General features: G+C 43.8%; 1 protein-coding gene across 1 annotated transcript in view; it reads left to right on the forward strand.

Annotated features, from left to right (window-relative positions):
* Positions 1-17,526: 17,526 nt before the first annotated feature.
* GPNMB (glycoprotein nmb) overlaps positions 17,527-24,796 on the forward strand; it is a 29,121-nt gene continuing 21,851 nt past the window's right edge. The window contains exons 1-3 of the mRNA XM_072650917.1: positions 17,527-17,674; positions 22,321-22,476; positions 24,427-24,570. Of these exons, the coding sequence (XP_072507018.1) occupies positions 17,605-17,674; positions 22,321-22,476; positions 24,427-24,570 (370 nt within the window). The 5' untranslated portion in view covers positions 17,527-17,604. The remainder of the gene's footprint in view (positions 17,675-22,320; positions 22,477-24,426; positions 24,571-24,796) is intronic.

Raw genomic sequence — 24,796 nt, forward strand, 5'->3', positions numbered from 1 at the left:
CCATTTACTGATGCTCCCCAAATGCAGAAATAACTTTATTTGCTTTGCATTTTCAATTTGCTCACCTGTGAACACGTTGTTTTCTTCCCCAAAGACTACAAATCCTTTGAAGATAGGTCTCTGGTCTTTGTCTCTGGTTCATGATAGGTACCCAATAAACACTTATCAGAGGAATGAGTCCTCCTGCCCCCTTTGCTTTATGGAGAAGGAAACACGGGTGAGTGTGCCATCCATGCAGAGGCAGGTGTGCAATGCCAGAGCTGGGATCTGAACTCAGGCCTCTGACTACAAAGTCACTGTTCTTTCTATACTGGCACTCACCCCCCAGGGAGCTAGAGAATGGCAGCCTTTGCACAGGCAGACTATTCAGCCACCTTCTGTATTGTGATTTGAAACAACAAATGGCATAGTAAATGAAATTCTGTCATTAGAGAGTTGTTCCTTTGTATACGCCTAAAATAAAGTGCAGCACCCTGTGATCAACCAGGGAGAGTTGTTGTGGGTGAGGAGGAGGAAGAGGAAAAAGAGGAAGAGGGCTGGGGAGGAGATGCACCAAGGAAGCGCCACTTCAGACTTGAGCCAGAGAGGAGTCTGGGGCCCCTTGTCCCAGCAGCCTCAGTGCCTATTTTGACAGAATGGAAAGCAGAGTCAGGAGGGAATGGGGCGGTCCTGGCCCCATCATTCGGTTCCCCCTTTTCCCCAAGCCTCCTCTCCATCAGCCAGCTCTCCTTATGGCAGTTAATCTTCGCATTCAGGAGACAGTCCTCCCAGTCACTATCTCCTTTCCCTCGCCTCCCTGATTAATTGACTGCTTCATTTATCACACTTACGAGGGTATATATTTTTTTTTTCTGGCTCTTTGGCTTCCTGGGGGACCTACATGTTTCAGCATGTTTTCACAAACTCATCGGCTTTTAGCTGGAGTAAGCTCTTCATCACCCGGGCTTGGAAGAGCAGGTCTGTGCTGAAGAGCTTCACCCTGTGTTTGGACCTTGGCTCCTGACAATACCCCGAGAGCACGCTGGGGAAGCCACCCTGCCCTTTGAGAATATGTGCCAGCCCTAGATGTCTTTGTCCCCAGAACCCTGCTGGAGGCCCTCCATCAGATGCCTTCGGAGGCAACAGCGTGCTTCCCCGAGGTGCCCAGCCAACAGCTGTGTTCTCCCTACTCCAGCTCCACAGAGCTCTAATGTTCTCCCCCTCAGGCTAAGGTTTGTTCCAGCCAGAAAAGGCTACTTCCTCCAGGCTCCCCTTTTTTATGGTGTCACTTGGACAAGCCTTGAGGATCTTGCCAATTTCTTGCACACTTGACGAAATGATTCAGGAACCCAAGAGCCCCAGATCAATGAGGCCTTTCTGCTTTGGGGTATCAGTAAACACCACAAATCAGCACAATGTCCCTATCCCCCCGGTTACTTCCATGCTGGCTAGAGTCTCTGCCCTGCATCAAGGCAACTCTGTCAACGCTTTTTATTATTCCAAGCTCCCAAGGAACTCTGGCCTTTTTTCCTGAGCTTGAACACATTCCAAAGCATTTGCCTGGAGGATCAATACAGTGTCAGCTCAAAATGCATACTCTTTCCTTTTGCCTTTTTCTACTGTTCATTGGTGTTATTCTCATCCTTTTTTCCTTCTGGAGAACGGAGCAGGTCACGAACTGCATGCAAAAATCGCTTGGCTCCCATCGATGAAACAGCAAATAAGAGGGATGGGATCCTGGAAAGTCTCACTGACCTCTGAGCTCTCCTGGTTTCCCCTTCTCTCTCAATGTCCCCCTTCTTCCCACCCTTTGTCTCTCACCTCTACCCCCAAACCCACCAAGAGGACAAATAAAACCCTGCACTCCAAATGTGGAGCCAGCCCCAAGGAAGTCATTATGGCATTTTAATTCACCAGGAGGCTGAGCCAGAGCAATTAACAGAAATAAAACTGAGGTCACCTTGTCTAGTAAATGGGACACTCAAGGTCTAGGCTCGGATCCCACTTCACATGCTCTATGACCCCAGGCAATCCCTTCCCCTCTCTGTTAGTTATCTACAAAATGGTGGGATTGACAGAAATATCCTCTAAGCTCCTGACAAAGAATCCCAGGTTCTCTGGGATGTACAGATCAATAGGTCCCTGAAAAATTCTCTAGAAAGCAAAGTTCACCAGTCAACCCTCTAGATTTTCCTCTAGATTTATACTATAAAATGGAAGATTAATTTACACATACCATACCACACACACACACACGCATGCACACCCCAATAGCATAACTAGGGTGGCAGAGATGATGTAGCTGGGTCTGACACAGCTTGGGAGGCACAGGTCCAGGTACCCTTGGGGTGGGAATTCATCTCCAATCCACTGTACTCTGGGTGGGCTCTTTACTGGGACCCTGATGGGGTCCAGCAGACAAAAAGGCAACAAAAAAGCATTCTTCCAAGCGGAGGAGGGGAAGATGTGTCTCCGAGGTCGCTCTAGCCTACACAATGTCTTTCCCAACTTTCCTTTGCCTTCATCAAATTTTTATATTTATTTTTTTTGAAGAGAGAAAAGGTGAATTTTAATTGATTTCAATGTTTTCTTGAATTTAAAAGAGAAAATAGCAAATGGCAGAGCCAAGCTGGCCATCATTACAAATTAACTAGACACGAATTCTTTTGAAAAGTGAGATTTATTGATGCTTCTAATTTCTTACTTATTTCTTACTCATTTCTAGATATACTTCCCTCCCAACCCCTCCCCCTGGAATAAGATACTTGCTTCTTTTTCTCCCTTTGTCTTTCTTTTTTAAATTTAATTTGTTTGTTTTTCGTTTTGAACATTTACTTCTACAAATTTTAAATTTTCTACCCCTTGCTCCCCGCTGCTTCCCCCAAATGGCATGCAATCTGATATGGGCTTTATACATCTATTCCTATTAAACACATTTTTAGCTTAGTCATGTCACATAGAAGAATCATAACTAATGGGAGAAACCATGAGAAACAAAACAAAACAAAAAAAAGAAAAGAGTATGCTCCGCTCTGCGTTCCGACTCCATGGTTCTTTCTCTGGATGTGGATGGCATTTTCCATCATGAGTCCTTTGGAAATGTTCTAGGTCCTTGCATTGCTGAGAAGTCTATCAAAATAAGTCATCACACACTGTAGCTGTTACTGTGTACAATGTTCTCACGTCACTCAGCATCAGTTCATGTAAGCCTTTCCAGGTTTTTCTGAAGTCCACCTGTTTGTCATTTCTTATAGCACAGTAGTATTCTGTCACGTTCATTAAACCACAACTTATTTAGCCATTCCCCAATGGATGGGCATCCCTTCAATTTCCGGTTCTTGGCCACCACAAAGAGAGCTGCTATGAATACTTTTGTCCATGAGGGTCCTTTTCCTATTTTTGTGATCTCTTTGGGCTACAGTCCTAGCAGTGGTATTGCTGGGTCAAAGGGTATGCACATTTTTATAGCCCTGCCTTCCTCAATTTGCTGCCACCTGTGGTTCTCCCTTAACCAATCCTTTAATCATTTAGGATACGTTTACTGAGGGCGGAGCATTCTGCTAAGCACAGAGGATTTGAAGAAAAGGAAAAAGCACAGAAACAATCCCTGTCCTCAAGGAACTTACTGTGGAGGAAATGACTTGTAGATAAACAGGTACATACAAGACACAAGCAGAGGCTGGCAAGGTTGGAACAACAATGGGAACTAGCATTTAAATAGCGCTGTAAGGATTGCTATGTTACAAATGTAATTTCGTTTGCTCCCCACAACAACACTGGCTGGTGGGTGCTATTATTATCCTTATTTTACAGATTAAGAAACTGAGGTAGCTGGCGGTTCAATGACTTGCCATGGGTCACATTGTTAGTAACTATCTGAGACCGGATTTGAACTCAGGCCTTTCTGACTCCAGGCCCATTGCCCCATCCAGCTGCCTGGGATCTTTAAAAAAAAAACCCCACAAAGATGCTATTTTCCACCTGGGATTTAGGAGCCTTGGGAAGTCACTGCAGGGAGAGCCTGGAATGGGAAGGGTGAGAGAGAGGAAAGGAAAGCAACCAGAGACAGTGAGAATGTGTTCTGGACTGGCGTTTGAGTACGCCTCGGAAGGGAGAGACTCAGCGTGGACAATGCTGAGCTTGGGACTAGGACAACCACAATGGGAAAAAACTGGGAAAGGGGAAGGGGGCAGAGAGTGAGCCCGGGGTGGGGGGCAGGGGACAGGGAGCGACACCCCCTTACTGAGGGCAGATCAGATTCTGGCAGTTCCTAACATGGGGGCCCTGCCCAGAACACAGGCTGAAGGCTTATTTATTGAATTAAATTGTCAAGTCAAACTGACTCAAGCTTTTGGCTTCTCTCCTGGGTTCTCTCTTAGATGGAAATTACTTGTGAACCCTTTTGAGTGTTTGTTTGTTTTTAAATATGCTTTGTACCCCTTCTCTATCATAGATCTGATAATAATTACAAGTATTGATTTCTACATTTGGGACTGAAAATTCATTGACATAGGGAATCCCAGGGAGGAAACTCCATCTACCAACACAGATTGACCATACTGCCGTCTAATTTAGAGTCTTGGAGATTGAGGTGGCTGCTGCACCCACACAGCGGGGAAGCATTGGAGACAGGACTTGAATTTCTGCTTTTACTGAGTCTGAGGCCAGCTTTAATAGCTTAAAAGCACACTGAGACTTTGGAGACACCTTGTGTAGCCTTTGAAATCTGAAAAGCACTTCAAGTATATTGTCTGAGCCCCACAAACAGCCCTGGAGGTAGTACCTACAGTTTTTATGATGCCCACTCAACAGATGAGGCCCCAAAGAAGTTAACTTGCTCTCCCAAACTAGTAAGGGCCAAAGGCAAGATTTGAACCCAGGTCTGACGGGAGGGCCAGCCTCTATCTATAATATCATGCTCCCTCTCAATATGAAATATGTTAGCTAATGCTGGGTTAGACATGAAGGGGCCTGAGTATGGACCCACTACTTTTAAAAATGGTATTTTCAATGAGGTTATCCTTGCAATGACAAGAGGAAGTGAGGAAGACTCCCAGAACATCAGGGCAACTCCTTGTGGCAAACTTGGGAGGATGAGGAGGAGAGTTACCCACACTGGGTAGGCAAAGAAGGGCTAGGTGAATACCCACATTCATTTGATCACAGGTCCTGTTTGGTTTTTTCAAATGAGATTTTAAAAGTCCTATCTCCTGTTGATGATCAGTCATGTCCAACTTTTTGTAACTTGGCAAAGATACTGGAGTAGTTTGCCTTTTCATTCTCCACCTCATTTTACAGATGAGGAAACTAAGGCAAACAAGGTTAAATGACTTGCCCAGGGTCACACAGCTAGGAAGTATCTGAGGCCAGATTTGAACTCAGGAAGATGAATTTTCCTGACTGTAGGCCTGCCCATCTCTTCAATTAGACTGTAAGTTTTCTAGAGGTGGAAATACCATCTGAGTCTTCAACATCTAGTTTATCTCAGGAGCCAATAAACATTGGTTGAATAATTGACTGTGATGAATTAATTGATGAACCAGATGGCAGCTGAAAAAAAGGCCATTTTTTACATGGAAGTAGCTTTATCAATATGAATCATTTAAGGAGACTATGGTTTAGCTCTCATTTCTTTTGTTAAAGAATTCATTTGGAAATAAGAGCTATACCTTTTTCAGGAACAGTTTCAGAAACATGAATCTTTCCCCCCAAAAAATATAAGCTGAGTAACATTGGCCCTGGGCTATTTTATCTTTTCTAAGGAATTCTGTGAAGTGATTTCCCTGACCAATTTGGTAAACTTACCAAGAGGTGAGTCTAGGTTTGGAAATTCTGATCGCTCCTTGTAAGATGGGAAGATGCCTACAAGTGCCATGTTATGAGTTCAGAAGATAGTTTTACACATTTATGGAAACCCAGACTTGACCTATTCTTAAGTTATATTGGGGAATTTTCCAGATTTTACTCTGGGTGGGGACATTAACACACCAATATCAGGTGATCTTTCGGTATATCCTTGAGCTCAATCCCAGCCTAGGTCTGTATTAGCTCAAGGCATAAGGTTACAAGGTTTTGGTTTTGGTTTTTTAATAGTATTTTATCCCCCCCCCCCAATTTAGTAGTTTAATATTACCCAAGCATGAGCTTTCTTGTATGTATGAAACAAAAGTCTGCCCTTGAAAGAATCTTAACATAATTAAATGATTAATGTCAAACAGGCATTTATTAAGCACCTACTGTGTGCTAATCCATGAAGATACAAAGAAGAGCAAACAATGGTCTCTACTCTCAAGAAGCCTCTTGGCTAATGGAAACATCTACGTACAAACAAGCTATAGATAGGATAATGGGCGATGAGGAAGAGGCCATGACTCTCATAACTTTTCTAGAATGAATTTGTTTTGAGGGTCATGGGATTGATCTCCTGGAAGGGAATCTGCCTTAGTCAACATAGTGGAAGAAGTTGATGACTTTGTGGAGACGCAGACCCTTGCATGGGAATGTTTAGATGAAATGAACAAGTTAGACACACAACACGTGAGCCCAGGCAGTGATTCAGAGTCACTGGGTATGGGGCAGGCTCTAACAGATCACTTCTCTTTTATTCCCCAGCTCACATGCTTCAGGCTAGATTTATGGCTCCTTTCCCAGTGTTTGGTATGTATACTGGAGTCAGTTGTTGGATAGCCACAGAGGCTTAATGAAAGAGACCTGCTCTTGAGAACCAGTCACTTAAGAAGGAAGACAGTATCAATAAACGAGACCAAAACCAGGGTCCCTGCTCCATCTGGGAAGAGGCTCTTGGCAGGTCGATGTCATGGACTTGGAGGATGCTGGAGGTTGTCTACCCGCAAGTCTCTTAGCTGCTCTGTCCTCCTGGCCAATGGTCCAGCGGTCCGGCCAATGGACATGAGGATGCCCTGGGGAGGTGTCTGGTTGCGAAGCGGTGTCTTACACTACAGAGTAGCTACCCTGTATTTCTAGGCATTGAGAGGACGGGAGAAGCCGTGATGACAAACAATGGAGGCATACCCAACAGACCTGTCCACTGCCCTGTCCCATTCTGTGGCTTTGTGGGGTCCTCCCTGCTTCCTTACCTCAACCTCTTAGAACTACTTCCTCCATGTTCTACCTCCCACAGAAAACATTTCTTAAACCCTGTGGTGGTTAGGGCTTTCACCCCTTTCCTCACGTTGTCCCATCATATCTATTTACACACCATAACACAATGAGTTCCTTGAGAGCACGAATGATTTCATTTCTGCTGTTTTATTTCCAGGATCTGGAAAGACATTCATTAAGCACCTACTATGTGTCGTCAGCAGCAGAAATGGGCAAACAAACCTTTAAACATTTCAGCTGAGAAGTAAAGGACTAGTTAGAGGAACATTGTCTCCATTGGCAGGTCGGTCTCTGTAACAGATGTTTTTGCTTAATTGCTTTCATTTGTTCAATTGTGTGTGTGTGTGAAATGACTGTAATGCCAGAAAAACAGGCACCAGTAAAACCGCAATTTAAAAAGTTAATACGTCATCCATAACATTGCAATTCTATTCTATTCTAAAAATCCTTCTGGCTCAGATATGGCTTTACTGGGCCCAAATGGTTGTCTTGAACGTCCATCCCATCACTCTCCATTTGTCAAATCACCATCTTGTCTTTATGGCTTCACTGAATAACACAGTGTGGGCTCATAGATAGTGCTTGATATCTGGGGGTTCATTACCTGTACCCCAAAAAGTATGCTGGGATTTCAAACTTGCTAAAAATGAGAGAACAACATGACTTTTTGCCTTTGCTTGGCCCATTAGGAAAAATGACTGTATTTGGAAGCAGAGGGCTGAGTTCAAATTCCCCCTCTGCTGTGTATTTCTTATTTGTGTAACCCTAGGACTCTCGCTTCATTCTTGGGGCTTCAGGTCTCTCATGTTTAAAATAAGGGACTTGGATGAGATGATGTCTGTGGTCCCTTCAAGCTCTGTGGTCACATAATAACAGGAGATCCCACCATGGGGGGCTAAAGTGGATCTACAGACCCTGTGCTGAGATCAGGGGCTTTGCATTTTTCATGCTAAGGACCCTCTTGCCAGCAATCTGGGGAAGTTTCAAAATTCTTGCTTAGAAGCAAGTTTGTTGCCTACATCCATAATTGAAGAACATGCTAAGTTTCACTTAGAGGTTAGTAATTTCATAATTTCATAATTCATTTCCTATCCAAGTTCACATGCCCCTGAAATCTGTCCATAGAGCCTAGGTTGGAAACCTTGCTCTAGATAAAGAGGCAAGGGAGTGGTAGCAGTACTTTGAGAGGAGATAAATGAGAATGAGCTGTCATCTGTGAAATGGAATAGTAATGGCACCTCCTCCCAGGGTTGTTGTGACGATAAAATGAAATGATCTTTGCAAACCTTAAGGTACTAAAAAAAAATGCTGGTTGTTGTATCATAATTGTCAATAACATCGAAGATCCAGTGGTTTATTGGACTGATTAGCTTTCATCTCGCTAAGAGCAGGGGCCCAAAGAAATGGAATGCAACTGGGAGTTTTAATAGGGGAGTAAAGTCATGGGATGGTGATATTTCTGAAGTCAAACTGAAATATGGTCCTGCTGTGGAGGTCCAGAGCAACCACTAGCTGGTGTCCTGAGAGCCCAGCGTACTTGGCAGAGGGGAGGGGATATGGTAGTGGCCAGAAAGGGGGAGAGGTGGCCTCGGGGGGGTTCTCCTCAGTGTCCTCTGCCCTGGCCAGACACCTTATATTTTGTTCTTCTATGCCTTAGGAAGGATACTGATCAGCTAGGAAACCGCCAGAGAATGGTGATGAGGATGGTTAGGAGACTAGAAACCATTCTGAGCAAGGACCAGATGGGCAATTTAACCTGGAGAAGAAGTCAAGGTTTGAAGATGACCACTAGAGCTGTCCTTTGGTATTTGTGGGGCTCTCATGTCGGGGAGGGATTAGGCTTGTTCTGTTTGGTCACAGGAGTCAGGATTAGTAGCTGCAAATGGGTTGATTTGGGTTTGCTATTAAAAAAAAGCTTTCAGTAAGGTAGAAGGACAATTAGAGCTGTCACAAAGAAGAATGATCTTCCTTGGGAAGTAGCGAGTTCTTCATCACTGGATGTATTCAAGGAGAGGCTGGCTATCCATTTCTTATATTACACAGGGGATTTGTATTCAGGTATGAGTTCTGGGTCCCTCAATAAGCTGAAATTCTGTAAAATCCTCCTAATATTAAATAATAATTCAATGTCCAGCATACAGTCCACTGCTCCCACTGCTTATCTGATTAAGAAAGTCTTTAGGCAAGTAGATGGAAATGGGCATTGTGCTGGGCCTGGAGTTAGGAAGACCTGAGTTCAAATCCTACCTCAAATACTTATTAGCTGTGTGATCCTAGGCAAGTCACTTAATCTCTGCCTCCTTTTGTTTGCTCATCTGTAAAAGGAAGATAATAATAACACTACCCTCCAAGGACTGTTGTGAACATAAAAGGAAGTAATGTTTGTGAAGAACTTTGCCAGTCTTGAAGTGCTATATAAATGTCAGCTCACTGTTTTCTCTATGCAGAAGCACCATATTGGCATATTCTCTTTAAAGCATCAGCTCTGGACTGGCAAATCCCTGGTCTGATCTTTTTCTGGTGAGTTTCGACTTGTTGTCTAGTTCTCTTATGCAGGATCTCTTCCCAGAACAAATAAAATGTCATTTCTGGAAGCACCTCCCCAAATCTCAAAATCCTAAAAATCCAAAGTGGAGAAGCCAATGACTAGCATTCACCACTTCAGAGCCAATTCACTGATGTTTTTGTCCAGAGTTGTGAAGGAGACACAGCCCAACCAAGGACTAAGCAATGGACAGAGAAACAGGACATTCGGAAATCTGGTGAGGACAACACCAGGACAAAGGACTTTCATCATTCTTACCTCCTCTTGCTTCTTCGGTCATAAGAGAAGCTGTTATTCCGAAATATACAATTTTGAATGTCTCCACTGAAAGAGGAAATGTTTCCAAGCTAACTTTCATTACTACTCAGTGACATGCTATCTCAGATTTTACATTTTGATAGTCAAGTTGACAAACATTCATCTAAATTTTTATTTGCTTGTTTACCTACTGTGCACAAGGCTTCATTAAGCCTATAAACACTACAAAGCTTCTTAAAGAGATCTCCAGTAAGGCAGAAGACAATGCTGTACTCAACCATGATAGAAAAACAAAATGGATGAAAAGGCATATGTCCTGGATGTGATAAACTAAACAGGTAACCGTTTAATCAGTGCATTCGTGTTAGACCTATATTGCATGTGCATAATGAATTGGGCCTGGGATTGAGCGATTCCCCCAAAGCCATTTCCTTAGAACTCTGTAGTAACGCTGTTGACTTTTGTGGGTTTTTAAAATTTTTTATAGCCTGATTTTCTGGTGAAGCTGTTAATTTTCTCAGCTTCTTTGCTAATTGCCTGGGGTTTTCGGAATAAATCATTGTGGCATCAGCAAATAGAGATAGTGTGTCTCTTCTTCATCCATCTTTATGCTGTTGTTCTGAAAATAGAAGGAGATAATATTTATAAAGCATTCACAGAGCCTGGCCCATGGCAGGCACAATTCTTATTTTTGTCCTTCCGTCTTTTAATTTCTTTCTTATGTGTAATTGCTAGGGCTAGCATTTCTAGAACTATGACAGATAATGATGGGTTGGGGAGGTGACTTTGCTTTATGCCTGTAGTTACTGGGAAATCTTCTAGTGTCTCCCCAAAACCCATTTCTTAAATCCTACTATCTTCTTAGTCATTCTGCAAGGCACAGAGCACTAACTACCACATCAGAAGAATACAATTGTAAATGAGAGAATGACTTAAAAGGATACTATGTGACAAGTGCAAGGCCTGTGCACCATGCTACAATGACAACCTGCATTAAAAAAAGATGCCCCAAAGACCTTATCTAGAACAAGTATGGTGAGAAACAAAGATGGGCCAGTAATACAGTAGGACCGAGAGATCACAGATACGTGTGATGTGTAGTACACTGCTACCTTTGCTATCTTCTAGGGGAGATTTATGAGGAAACATGGGCAAGGACCCCTCTAGGTGAAAAGGTGCAGAGGGGTTGTAATCTACACCAGTGGATGAAGGCCCCCGTTGGTCCAAACATGTCTTTGTCAAAGCTTTCAAACAGCAAGGGGCTGAAAGTCTGACTACGCTTAGTGTTTTCATCTTGGTCACTTGAACAATATGAGGAGGAAAAAAGAGTGGAGGTTGTCTAAAAGTTCTGGGAGCCTACATTAGAGACCAGTTCCAATTGCTTCATTTGAGAGGGTTTGACCTCTGCTCATGTTAAGATGAACCTGAATAAGACATGAATGACTAAGTTTATATCAGAGTTTTATTACTGAGTTTTGAAAGGTCCATTCTGACTTACAAGAGATTCCCAGAGACAGACTGTCTGGAGGTTCATTAGACCAATTAACACTATGTGAACCCTGTCCACATGTCTGCCTGTTCTTCCTTCTATCTTCTGGGAGAATGCCAGATCTCCCTTCAACCAAAGGAGCATGAACTTCCTGATCCCAGTTGCTTAAATATTCTCTGAAAGTGCATCCTCCTGCCTTGGAGACTGAAGGGACCTTACGGGTCATTTCGTCTAGCTTCTTTATTTTATAGAGAAGGAAACTGAGCCTTAGAGAAGTGAAATTTTTGCTTAGGGTCATACAATGGTGGGTATTAGAATCTGGATTTTCTTACTGTCAATGTGGCATTCTTTCCTCCATAGCATTCTGCCTTCTCAGGTATTCATTACTTAATAAAGATGACGAAAAGAATAGCTAGCATTTAGATGGATGGATAAGGTTTTCAATAAGCTTTACAAATATCATCTAAATTGATCCTTACAACAGTGGAATGGGGGGATCCATGCAATTATTGTCTCCATTTTACAAATGAGGAAAATGAGGCACAGAGAAGTTGCCCAGGGTTAGATCACTTGTAAACGTTTGAGGCTAGATTTGAACTTAGGTCTTCTTGACGCCAGGTCTAGCACTTTATGTACATGCATCTGTGTGTGTGTGTGTGCGTGCGTATATGCACACACACACACACACACAATCTTGTTGTGGAAATATTTCAGATATGTCTGAGACTTCCTGACCCCATTTGGGATTTTCTTGGCAGAGATACTGAGTGGTTGGCCATTTTCTTCTCCAACTCATTTGGCAGATAAGGAAACTGAGACAAACAGAATTGAGTGACTTGCCCAGGGCCACCCAGTTAGGAAATATCTGAGGTCAAATTTGAACTCAGGAAGATGAGAAGATGGTTATCTTCCTGATTCCAAGCCCAGTGCTCTGTCCACTGCAGAGAAACCTACCTGTCCCTACACACACACACGCACACGCACACATGCACACGCATATACTATATGTGTGCCTGTATGTAAACATGTGCTTATGTAGTACGTTTTATGTATATCTGTGTGCACTATAGTATTTTGGAGGTTCATACTGTTGAAGACCTTATACATAGATATTTGTCGTTTCATTCATTACATACAAATTCAGCTGTCATTGCTGAATGCCTACTACATGCAAAATCAAAATAGATCAGACTCAGTAACCCAAACAAGTCATCTGGAGCCAAGCAAAAGCTACTGAGTCAGAAACATTCTGTTATTCCAGTTGACTTAAGTTCTGACGCTCCTAACACCCTGAAATGGAACAAGAGTGAGAGACAGTTCCGTTAGTAGTGTTTGAAATGAATGCAGCAAGCGAAAGAGCCTCACTTCGCAGGTGGAACATCAGCCTGTAAAAGAGCAACAGCTGGAGGTTTGCGTTTGGGGGTGAGCCTGAGAAAGGAGGGTCTGCACCGGGGCCCCTCCTGCCATCGGAAGCCAGGCAAGGATGCTTTGTTAGGAGCAGTTTGTATGGTGGCCACGAAAGCTGAACAGAAGCATGGAAAGACTTGTTTGAGCCAATGTAGAACAAAGCAAGCAATGAGAAGGAGCTAGAAACTGGCCCAAAGAATGGCAACGAAAACAGTAAGAAAGGGAACTGCTCCTACAGTAAATGCAAAGCCTGGTCCTGGAGCCAGAGGTCAAAAGGCAGTGGGAGCCAGAGCAGCTGCACTGGTTTTCCTTATAGGCAGGGAGGATTCTGGGAGTGGATTGCAAAGGACTGCGATGTGAAAAGTGGAAAGACATTCCTTTTAAAATGTTACAAAAGGCTCTCAAGCAAAGAAAAAAGAAAAACTTAGGGACGTTTTAAAAAAGTAAACAGTTTTAGAGCTTAGTAACTTGGGAACAGAAAGCATAATGACTTACTCATCTAGAAAGGTAAGTGACAGGAGAGACAGGAGCAACCCTCAAGGGTGAGTCATTGCTAAGAGCCAAATCTCCAAACCGTGACTGAGATTACACACGTCTCAGTCTCCATCAGGAAAATCCAGTCACATGAATTCTTTCTTTCTTTGAACTGACTAATTTATCTTTAATTTACTCCTGTCTTTCCTCTATGCCAAATATCCAGGGTTTTGTTTTGACAAGCCTGCTCCCTACCCCACATTGGACAACTCCCCTATACCCTGTACCTCCTTTCCTGACTTTGTTTACAGCATAGAATTTGGTATTAACATCTCAGCAATTAGGAACATTCTGGCAGACAAAAGTCTAGAGCAGTGAGTCACAGAGAGGGACGTACCCTCCTAATTCCACCCAGGTATTCCTGGGCTAGGACTTGGTCCCAAAGAAATCATGAAAGGGTGGGAGGGAGGTCCGTCAGTACAAAAATATTCTCAGTTACCCTGTTTGTAATGGTAAGAATAGGAAATGACCAATATGCTCAATAACTGGAGAATGGTTAGATACATATTTGTTCATTAATGAAACGAGGCAGCCCGTGTGGTGGCTAGCAGGCCGGTCTTGGAGGCAGGAGGACTTGAGTTCAAGCTCTGTCTTTAACACATGCTGAATGTGTGACCCTAAGAGAAATGCAACGACGCGTTGCCCCAGCAATTCCCTCAGAATCTAAGTGCTATTTGGAGAGGTCGTTCCTCGCTGGCAGCTCCCTGCTCTAATGGAATAATAGAGCCCCTGAAAATACTAATACTACTACTAATAATAGAATATTATTGAACTGAACGAATAACGAATGCGAAATAGGCAAGAAATATGGAAAAACCTCTGCAGAGTGAGAGAAAGTGACAGCAGCAGAACAAAAACCATATCTGCACTGACGAGAGGAAGGAAGAAAGGGAGAGAAGGAAAGAAACAAGGAAGGAAATGGAAGGAGGGAAGGAAGAGAAAAACAGAAGGAAGACAGAGAGGAAGGGAAAGGAAGGAGGACCGGAAAGAAAGGAAGAAAGACAGGAAGGAAGAAAAAAAGAGAAAAGAAAAGAAAAGTCCAAAGTAGAACTTTAGACAGCCTGGGTTGTTGATGGAGAACAAAAGGATTTTTTCCTTGCATGATACTTCACTACTTATTAATTAAATTTGCATCTACCTTGTTAATTGTAAGGGCTTTCCATCACTTCTTGTCTCTTATTCTGGACATTGATGGCTATTAAGTTAATAATTTAAAATTAAATACATTCTCAGCCATATGATTATGCTTAATGATTAAGAAAATGGAGAACACTAGAGGTACTTCTACATCTGTAAGAAAGGCACAATCACACTTTATCAGAAGAAAGGTGAGTTAATTAAGGACTGGGGTTAATTGGATCGTTCCCCTGAGTGACATTGCTCCAAACACTTCCCCCCTCTCCTCCCACCCCCCACCAGCCCTGGAAGTTGCTAGAATCTACTTTTCTTCTAATTGAACAACTTTACTGGACTCTGAGAGCCTAGAAGAGGTCATCTAATCAGGGTTTCCTGGAAAATCTCATTCAGGCCTCCATGAATATATTCATTTTATTTGGTCTTTGTTAAGTTCAGAATTTTTTAAAGGAAAAGAGTAGTTATTTTCTAAAATCCCAATTCAAGACCAAATAATAATAATAATTCACACAAAGACACAACTAGGGTGGGAAAGTGAGCCTTTGTCCATGGACTCCATTTAGAAAAAGTTGCTTTTTCATTCCTTCAACAGGTCAGAGCTTTGTACTTGGTAAAAATCATCAGTGGCAGTTATTAAGAATTGGTTAAAATAGGAAGGTGCACTTAAAATGTCCTGAAAATTCACCCTCCGCTAGGTCCTGTGCTGAAAGGTCAGAGGTCTCTCCCTATTCATCCATTCAATCATGTTTGCCATGCTTGTTAGAGCTGCTAGTCATGTCTCTGATTTAACTTTACAAACAATACTCTCTATGGTCGTTGGCTTGGCATTCTAGATGAAGCTTACTATCCATTTTTGCCTCCAAAGCATTTAATTCAACTAGCATTTATCAAGGACCTCTGCTGTACCAGGGAATGAGCTAGGGGCTGAGGACAAAAAGCCCAAGCTCCCCAAAAGCTTACATTCATAGGGGGAAGGGGTACTATTCAAAGCAACTAACTTTCTACTTATTGTTGCCAAAAGAACTATCTCTGCACCTGCTGCCTGCCTGAACTCTCAGCCTGCCGTTGCCTTCACCCTCCAAGTTCCACTCTGGGCTCCTTGTGACTGGGCTAGAGACTGCTAATAGGAGGCAAGCTTGAGCTTTGGGAGGATACTTGGGGTTCAAGTCCCCCAGTTCTGGTCCTATTTATAGCTACTCTCAATGAGGGACTGTGGTCACCAATTAGAATGAGAAAGCCCTCATCCCCACCACAATCCCAGGACTATGGAGAGGAGCCAAGAACTCTCCGAGGCCTTGGGAATCTAAGTTGCAAAACTTACTCCAAGTCTTTCTCAAGAGGCCACTCACCCCATCCTGGCTTTTCTACCAATTTCAAAAATCCCAGATCTAGGGCTAGAAGGGACCTCAGAGGCCACAGGAACTTAAGTGACTTGCTCAAAGTCATCCAGTTCTTAAGTGTGTTGGGGGTAGGCTTTGATCTCAGGTTCTCCAGACTTCAGAACTAATATTCTTTCCACTCCAAGTAATTGATATCCTTCCCTAGCTCTCGCTTCTTTCCTTAAAAACTTCTGCCTTTTTGGCAATGTGATCTTATGTAAGCACAGTTCTAACCTATCACTTACAGACCGTTCTACTGGGGAACCACGTTGATGTAGTGAACCTGGGCTTATGTAGGGCCCAAGTATCCAGGTGGTGGAGCCTTAGAATTGTGGACTCCAGTTGGTGGATCCTCTAAGTTCTTCCATGATCAATCAGCAAGCATTCTAAGTACTTCCTACATACCAAGTCCTGGGGATGAAAGGCAAAGAAAAGTAAAAAACAGGTCCAACCTCCAAAGAGCTTATTGACTAAGAGGAGAGACAATATGTAAACAATGAGCTACAGATATATAGGACACTGACAGAATAGATTAGATGGAAGTGGGTCTTCCCAAGAGGGGAAGATATCCTAGCATCTGGGAATGCTGGGAAGAGCCTCTGAGAGATTTCTGAGCTGAGTCTTAAAGGATACCAAAGAAACTAAGATGCACAAGGAAGGAAAGAAAGAGGGAGAGCATTCCAGGGATGGGGAACAGCCAGTGCAAAGGTATGGAGGGGGGGATTCTTTTTCAGATCTGGACTGAGTAGGATGGCCACCAAAGTCCCTACTAACTCTAGAAAACTCTATGGCTCTGGAATTCTATGATTTCAAGGAGATTTTCTACAGTTATGCCACAGTGTCCTCAGCCCTGCCTTTGATTTAGAGATGGGACCACACACCATGAACCCATGATGCTTATTGCGGCTATTGGTAAGTAAGTCTGACTTCTCATGACCCCATTTGGGGTTTTCTTGGCCAAGATACTTGGAGGGGTTTGCCACTTCCTTCTCCAGCTCATTTGACAGACAAGGAAACTGAGGCAAACAGAGTTCAATGACTTTCTCAGAGTCACACAGATAGGAAAAGTCTGAGCCTGGATATGAACTCAGAAAGATGAGTGTTCCTGACTCCAGGCCTGGCACTCTATCCACTATGTCACATAAGTGCCCTGAGACTGGGCACTGACAAATCCAGTGAATGAAAAACACTAAAATAAATGAATAAATGAAAAGCCTTTCTATATGAAAATTCATCTCTTTAAAATGGGTGGCAGAATCATAAAATAAACAGGGAATCATAGATTTAGAGCTAGAAGGGAACTGAGAGATCATTTGGAATAATCTTTTCTTTTTACAGATGAGGAAACTGAGGTTCCGAAAGACTGGGCGACTTGCCCAAAGTTATATAAATAGTAGCAGCCCAGAAAGATTTGAACCCTGGTCCTCTGCACCTCACCCCTGTACCCCTTGAGTTGTCTGGAAGTGTCTGCAGAACAGTCTTTGAAAAGATGAAGTTGAAGTTTTTTTGGTTTTGTCTTTTTTTTAATAGACAATCAAATAACGAAAGAAGGAAAGGCTAGAGTTGTGACTCATGAGCACGAGGTATAGGGGTTGAATTGAAGACACCAGATCAGGCAACCAAGCTTAGCCCCATCACATGATGTGCCCCCAGGCCCTCTTTAATTGAGGAGAGGAGGAGCTGGCCTTCGGCTGGGGCTCTCCCCCAAGTGGCTGGAGCACAGGAAGTCAGATCAGCCAGCTCAGTCCCCAGCCCCTATGGCAGGCCTCTGTTCTCTCCTGGGGCTCCTGGTCTTGGCAGGTCCCATCCCCCTGAACGCCGCTAAACGTGAGTAGCTCTCTGCAGCAGGGAATGGGGGGCGGGGGCGTCGGGGAGCAGCCAGGGCCTGAGCTGGGGTCTGCGCGAAAGCTCCCCCAGTTAGGTTTTGGGCTTTCCTTAGTGGAAACTTGTCCCTGTTGGTCTCTGGAGGAGAGAAAACGGGAGCAAAGAGAGGTCTGTAATATAACCATTTCCATTTGTGCTTACAGGGAAACATTTTTGTAGCTCTGATTCATCCAGCCATTGGAGCATAAGCTCCCTGAGGGCAGGAACTTCCCATTCCCGACCCCTAGTCTAGTGCCTGGCACATATTACAAAGATGGCCCACTCACCCTTTGAGCCGATTTGCCATTGGTGATACCTCATGGTCTTGGCCAGATGTCTGCATTAATCTGGGCCTGAGCCTTCCAGCTCTTGCCTTTGACCCCAGAGCAGACTGGCCTCACTGAACCCCTCTGGCTTCTCTCTGATAAGGATCTCAGATAAACTGATTCCTAAGGTCCAGGCGAGAGGGCTGAGGACCCTGGCAGTGCAGCAACCCTCAGAGTCTCCAAAGGGGTGTTTCTAAACTCTCCCTTGCTTGGCTTCCCCCCCAGAGATGTGCAGAAGCTTGTTAACTGCCTCGGGTGGGGCTCACATGGCTGATACAGAGTTGGCCCAGGTCCTTGTATGCAAGTCTAAGGAGATCAGAGGATGGAAAAAAAAGAGGAGTGTCTCAAAACTTGTCCTTGAACCAGAGAGAACCTAAAGTAGGGCAAGTGAGCCAAAGCAAGTGACTGGTCCAGACTTCCACTAGTACTAGCTGATTTGACTGTGGTGTGGCTTACTGGGGAAAGCATAGGACTGGGACACAGGGGCTTTGTCACTGTGGGCAGTTTATTTCACCACTAGAAACCTCGGTTTCTTCATCTGTAAAATGAGAGATTGAATTAGATGGTGTCTGAAGTTTCTTGTAGGTCTGGATCTGTGATTCATCAGTACCCAAACATTTATTGACCATTTCCTGTATACTTTCCTGCTGCTTTGTGCCTGGGGATACAAAACAATGAGGAAATAAAGCTCCTACCCTATGGAGACCACATATAAATGCTCAGAAGATAGTAACCAGAACATAAACTTAGAAGAGAAGGTTGATCTGGGGTCCCTTGGAACTCCAAGTCAGTGATTCAGGGTCAAGAGCCACCCCACTGAAAGTCCTGTGTCTGCCCCCATCTGCCTCAGGAAATACCTCTCTCCTTAACCTGCTCTAACTCTGTGGAGAGCTTCGGGAGGTACCCTAGGGCTGTGTGCCAGAGTGCTCTTTTTCTCACAGTCTCATCCTTTTTATTTTCGTGAGAGATGCTATAGATAGACCCCTCTCCTTTCCGGATTCTTATCCCAGAATCCTTCACTTAATCCATGAACATGGATCTGAAGTTAAAGGACTGCGTTCAAATCTCAGCTCACTCACTTACTACCTATGTAACTTTGGGCAAATCAGTCAGCCTTTGGGGCCTCAGTTTCCTCATCTATAAAAGGAGGGAGTTGAATTAAGGTCCCTTCCAGCTCTAGACTGACAATCCTTTGACCAAGGGGTGGAGAGCAGATGGGGTTCTGGGAAATAATGAAAAGAGGGAAGGAGGAGGGGGAGACCTGACTAGTCCCTCTGAGTTCCCAGGATCTCCTGAGTCATAAAAGCCCCTTTCTCATGCGGGGCAGCTTCTCCAGCTAGGGATGGGTGGGGTGGAGAAGAAAGGCAGATGTCTGAGCCTGCCTGGTCCTGGCAGGGAGTAGCAGCTCAATGTTTCTTCCAGATGGGCTACAGAGCTCCAGGTGGGTCCCAAACCCAGCCCCAGCCCCAGGGTGTGAGCTGGGACCTGGTACAGGCAAAGCTGCCCTAAGTGCCTCAGCCTACAGTGTGTAACCAAGAAAAGGATCATGGGCACAGACCTTCCCTGGGCGTTGGCAGGCAGGTGATGCCCTTTCCCAGCCTTTCTATCCGTTTGCCTGCTGGGACTAGATCTGCGGACACCTCTGGGCTGGGGATTACTACAGGGCTGGATGGCTTGGGATGTGAAATGGATGAAATCTAGTTTGTTTTTTTGAGGGGTGGGCAGGGAAACTGCCTACCAGAGAATGACTCCCAGTCAGGGACCCTTTGGGACCCTTCACCAGCCCTTCAAACCTTTGTGTCTCTGCTCCTAGGTTGGACTGGTCAACAGAAAGCCTGTGTTCAAACTCTGGCTATACTAATACTAATATATAATAATAATGATTGACATGTATATAGGGCCTTGCAATGTGCCAGGCACTTTTAAAATATCTCATTTGATCCTTACAACAGCGCTGGGAGGTAGGTACTGCTATTATCCCCATTTTACAGATGAGGAAACTGAGGCAAACTAGGGGTAAGTGACTTGCCCAGGGTCACATAGCTAGGAAGTGTCAGAGGCTGGATTTGAACTCAGGTCTTCCTGACTCCAGGCCCAGTACTCTATCCACTATACCACCTAACTGCCAGAGGACCATGCAATACATTTTCAAATGTGCTGGTTCAAAAGCAATTTGACTTTGCTTAATTTTAATTTTTCTTCTTTGGGTCCAAGGTGAGGGGAGACTTAAGAGGAAAGAAATATATGACATGAGAATGATAAGAAATTTTTTTAAGCTGTCCCCTAACCCACCAAGGGGCAGTTACCTAGCGCAGTGGATAGCAAACTGGATTGTAATCAGGAAGATTTGAGTTCAGATCCAGCCTCAGACACTTAGTGGGACCCTGGGCAAGTCCTTTACTCTGTCTGCCTCAGTTTCCTCAGCTATAAAATGAGGGTAAATAACAGCACCCACCTCCCAGGGTTGTTGTGAGGGTCAAATGAGATGATAATTATAAAACCCTGAACATGCCACCTGGCACATTGTAGGCATTATGTAAGTGCTAGCTGTTATATTATGGTAATCCACAGAGACAGAATTTGAACCCAGGCCCTTTGTGTTTTCCTAAATCTGTGTTTTCCACTACACCAGCCTTCTCAATGCTGGTTTCAGAGCAGGAATTGTCTTGGTCCTTCTCGATGACTGCTATTTCTATCCAACTTATCCATTCTGAGAGTGGCTTTTATGAAAAACAATTTCCAAAGGTTTATAATTAAGAAACCAAACAACTGGCAAGGAATGTGGGTTTTCCTCTTCTACAAATGTCAGACATGAAGAGATTGCCTCAGCACTGGCTCATGCCCCAAGAGGTAGTTTCAACTACTGTAGTAGGGTCCCCAAGGGCCAGGACTGTTGGGGTGCATGGTATGCAGTCAACAGATATCTGTGGAATCGGATGAAATGTTGCAAATGGAGTCAAAGAGATTCCTTTTATTTTTTTTTTTTAATTTTTACAAAAGACTCCCATAATGGTGATATTTGGTATAGAACAGATAAATAGACTGCTTATCATCTATTAATGATTTTTCTCAAATGCAGGTAGGACCATGACACTCCCCATTGAAGAAATGTCAGGTTATTGGCCTTATTAATCATCCCTATTAGTCTAGGATAAAACATCTCTCTTTTGGGCATCTAAAGGCCTTTGTGACCTGACTCTCCCTATGATTTTCAGGCTTATTATACTTTACTCTTCTTTCAACCACCCTATGATCCAACCAAACTGGCTTTCTTGCGGTCTCTCACACCTGCCACTCCATCTCCCACCTCTTTAGCTTTGCATGGGCTGTGCCCATGCTGGGAAAACCTGTGTCTGTCTTTACTTCTGCCTCTTGAGATCTTGTTCTTTTTTCTCCAAAACTCTGCCCAAGGGCCACTTCAAGATGGAGCCTCAGCCCTTAGTGTCTTTCTTTTTGTAATTCTTTATCATAATATGGGTTATCAGTTAATAAAGCAGGGCACCTCCCAGGGAGTTTGAGTCTGCTAGAGGGACATGAGCTCTGGACCCTTGCTGAAGGAACATACTTCTCCAGCAACTCCTAGTTGAATGCCCTTTCTTGTATCCCCATGACTGAGGGCATGCAGCAGCTACTCTACGAAGGTCTGCTCATGGAAGGTGTACCAGACCAGCAGATAAGGGCAGGTTCCCTGATCATCTCAGTTATACTTCTGTTTACTTTTTATCTATTAAATGGTGTCCTGGGGACACCGTGGTGCACAGAGTGCTGGACCTGTAGTCAGGAAGACCTGAGTTCAAATCCAGCCTCAAGACACTCACTAGCTGGGCAACCCTGAGCTAGTCACTTAACCTCTGCCTGTCTTAATTTCCTTATCTGCAAAATGGGATAATAATAGCACCTATTGTTGTGAGACCAAATGAAATAATATTTGCAAAATGCTTTTCAAATCTTAAAACATAAATGATAATGAGCTGTGAGGTGTAACCTCCTGAAAGGCGAGAAGTGGCTCATTTTTGTTTGTATCCCCAACTCGGAGCCTTGGACAGTGCCTGGTACTCAGCAGTCACTTCCTACATCCTTGTTGATTGACATAAATGATAATAAAGTCCTATTCCTCTGTCTGCCTGATAAACCAGGTTCTCCATGGGTGGATGTTCTCTGCTCTTTGCAGAAGGGGCAAACATTGCTTCCAATGTGTCCTACGCTCATGCAAGATTTCCTTTCTGGATACCAGAGTGCAATGGAGACCCATGGCCCCTTGTATTCTTCTCTATCCTCATTTAGGATTTCGAGATGTGGTGAGCCACGGAAGGGCTGTTGCCCCTGCCATCAGGCACCAGGACCGACTCCACGGCTGGTCTCCTGACCAGAACATATGGAATGAAAAACTCTACCCAGTCTGGAAAGAGGGGGACTCCCGGTGGAAAAGCTGCTGGAAAGGTAGTGAGAGGGCCAACACATCCGAAGCTGCCAGGAAAATAAAAAGGAGTTGGTCTAGTCTGGCCCCGCTGCTGCTCCAGTCACCCAGATGGCTTTTGCACGTGGCAGAGCAATAATCCCCAGGAGCACCTGGATTTGCAGGACTTTGCTTTCTGCTCGGCAAAAACCATGTTAAAATGATGTGATATGATATCATGCTCTACTATAACCCCCATCATATCGTATCTCATAATGTTCTTATTGTTATTTTCAATATGACAGTGGCAATTACATGCAGACACTACCGGCACTTTGCAGGACTTTGCTTTGTGCTCTGTAGTAAGAGCAACAGGAATTCTAATATAATAAAATACTATTTTGCATACGACAGAGCTGTAATTAAATGCTAATATGACCTGGATTTCGTAGGACTTTGTTTTCCACTTAAAATAACAATAATATTAAATATTATTTTGCATATGACTGCATTGTAATTACACACCAGCGTTACCTAGACTTTGCCGGACTTTGCTTTCTGCTTAGCAAAAATAATCATTATTATAAAAGACATTAAGACATAATATAATGTAATAGGATGTGATTGTTGGCCTCGATTGTACAGGACTTGGTTTTTGGCTCAGTAGTAGCAGTAACAAAAATAATAATAGCATTGTTATCATAACAAAATATTACTTTGCCTGTGACAGAAGTGTCATTATATATAGTAAATTTCACAGGACTTTACTTTCTGCCTGATAATAATATTAATACTAATATTGCGGATTGATATTAATCATATTCATAACAATATTATTATTTTGCACATGACCAAGCTGTAATCACATACCAATGTTACCTGGATTTTGTAGGACTTTGTTTTCTGCTTAATGATAATATTAATATTAATAATGTTGATTGATATTAATAATATTCATAACAATATTATTATTTTGCACATGACCAAGCTGTAATCACATACCAATATTACCTGGATTTTGTAGGAGTTTGCATTCCACTCGGCAAAAAATAGGAATATTATTTTATAATGTAATATAATGTTATTTAGCATTATATAATATTATTGTTATTTTACATGACAGAGTTGTAATTACAAATCAGGATTACCTGGATTTTGCAGGACTTTGCTTTCTCCTCAACAGAAACTAACAATAATAATAAGTATCCTTTTTTTACAGCATTTTAAAAATCACGCCAGATATTACAGCTCGCTTTAGTTGAAAAGAAACATTGTCTAGCACTCCTGCAACCCAGTTTTTTCTTTTTGGATCCTCCACCAACCCCCCCCCCCCCCCACCTCCCACACACGCACACTCTTCGCTCCATGGGGGACGGCTTTGGATAAGACGGTTTACAAACTGGTTGTTCTGGGACCAGATGGAGAAGAGATTGTGCACAAAAGCTGAACAGTGGGAGAGGGGCTTCAGACAGTCACTAACTTTGTGCCCCCAAGTGTCCCCCAATAGTGTCCTTAGTGCATGTGAATGGCAAAGAGTGCCGTGGTCTGAGCCTTCACGACGGATGAATGAACTGGAGGGCTCCAAGCAACAGTTCTGAGCATTAATATTGTAGAGATATGTGTAGTTTATAATAACCATTAGGAGAAATGCAGGTACTGAACTGGATTCATTATAAGGCTGGCAGAGAGACTAAGAGCTAGCCTGGAAGTCCAGAAGCCTGGGTTCCAGTCTCACTTCTGCCATGCAGTGACTGTTTCCAATCAGATCATGTCACCCCACTGTGCCCCTGAAACTCTGAAGCTATAAACTGCAGAGAGATCCTTACCTACATTGGGAGAGGTAGTTTCCTCATCTGCAAGTCCCCCATACCAGTAAAATCCCAGGTCCATCCCTTGTCCTTATTGCATGTTATGTGATCACTCCCAAAGGAAAGGAATAGGTCCTGCTGGGTCAGTGCCCCATGGACTTTCCTTGTTTTGTTTTCATTTCTCAGGGGGAAAGGTGCGGGCCATCCTTACTAGTGACTCCCCAGCACTGGTGGGATCCAACATCACCTTTGTCGTGAGCCTGGTGTTCCCCAGATGTCAAAAGGAAGACGAGAGCGGCAATATCGTCTACGATCGGAGCTGCGAGAACGGTGAGCAGGCGGCTGCGGCCGCAGCCGAGCAACCCCAGAAAGGGCCCTAGCTCTGAAGTCCCAAGATCTGGGTCAAATGTTGACTCTGCCACTTGGCTTAAGGGATTAGCTTTAGGGCTGGAAAGGGCCTCACGGTCCGTCCAGTCCAGCCCTCTTGTCCAGCTGAAAAAACCGAGGCCTGCGGAGGTTAGATGATGACAAGGCCACCCAGGTCCTCAGTGCCAAA

This window comes from Notamacropus eugenii, chromosome 3 (genome assembly GCF_028372415.1).
Source record: "Notamacropus eugenii isolate mMacEug1 chromosome 3, mMacEug1.pri_v2, whole genome shotgun sequence".
Taxonomy (NCBI): Eukaryota; Metazoa; Chordata; class Mammalia; order Diprotodontia; family Macropodidae; genus Notamacropus; species Notamacropus eugenii.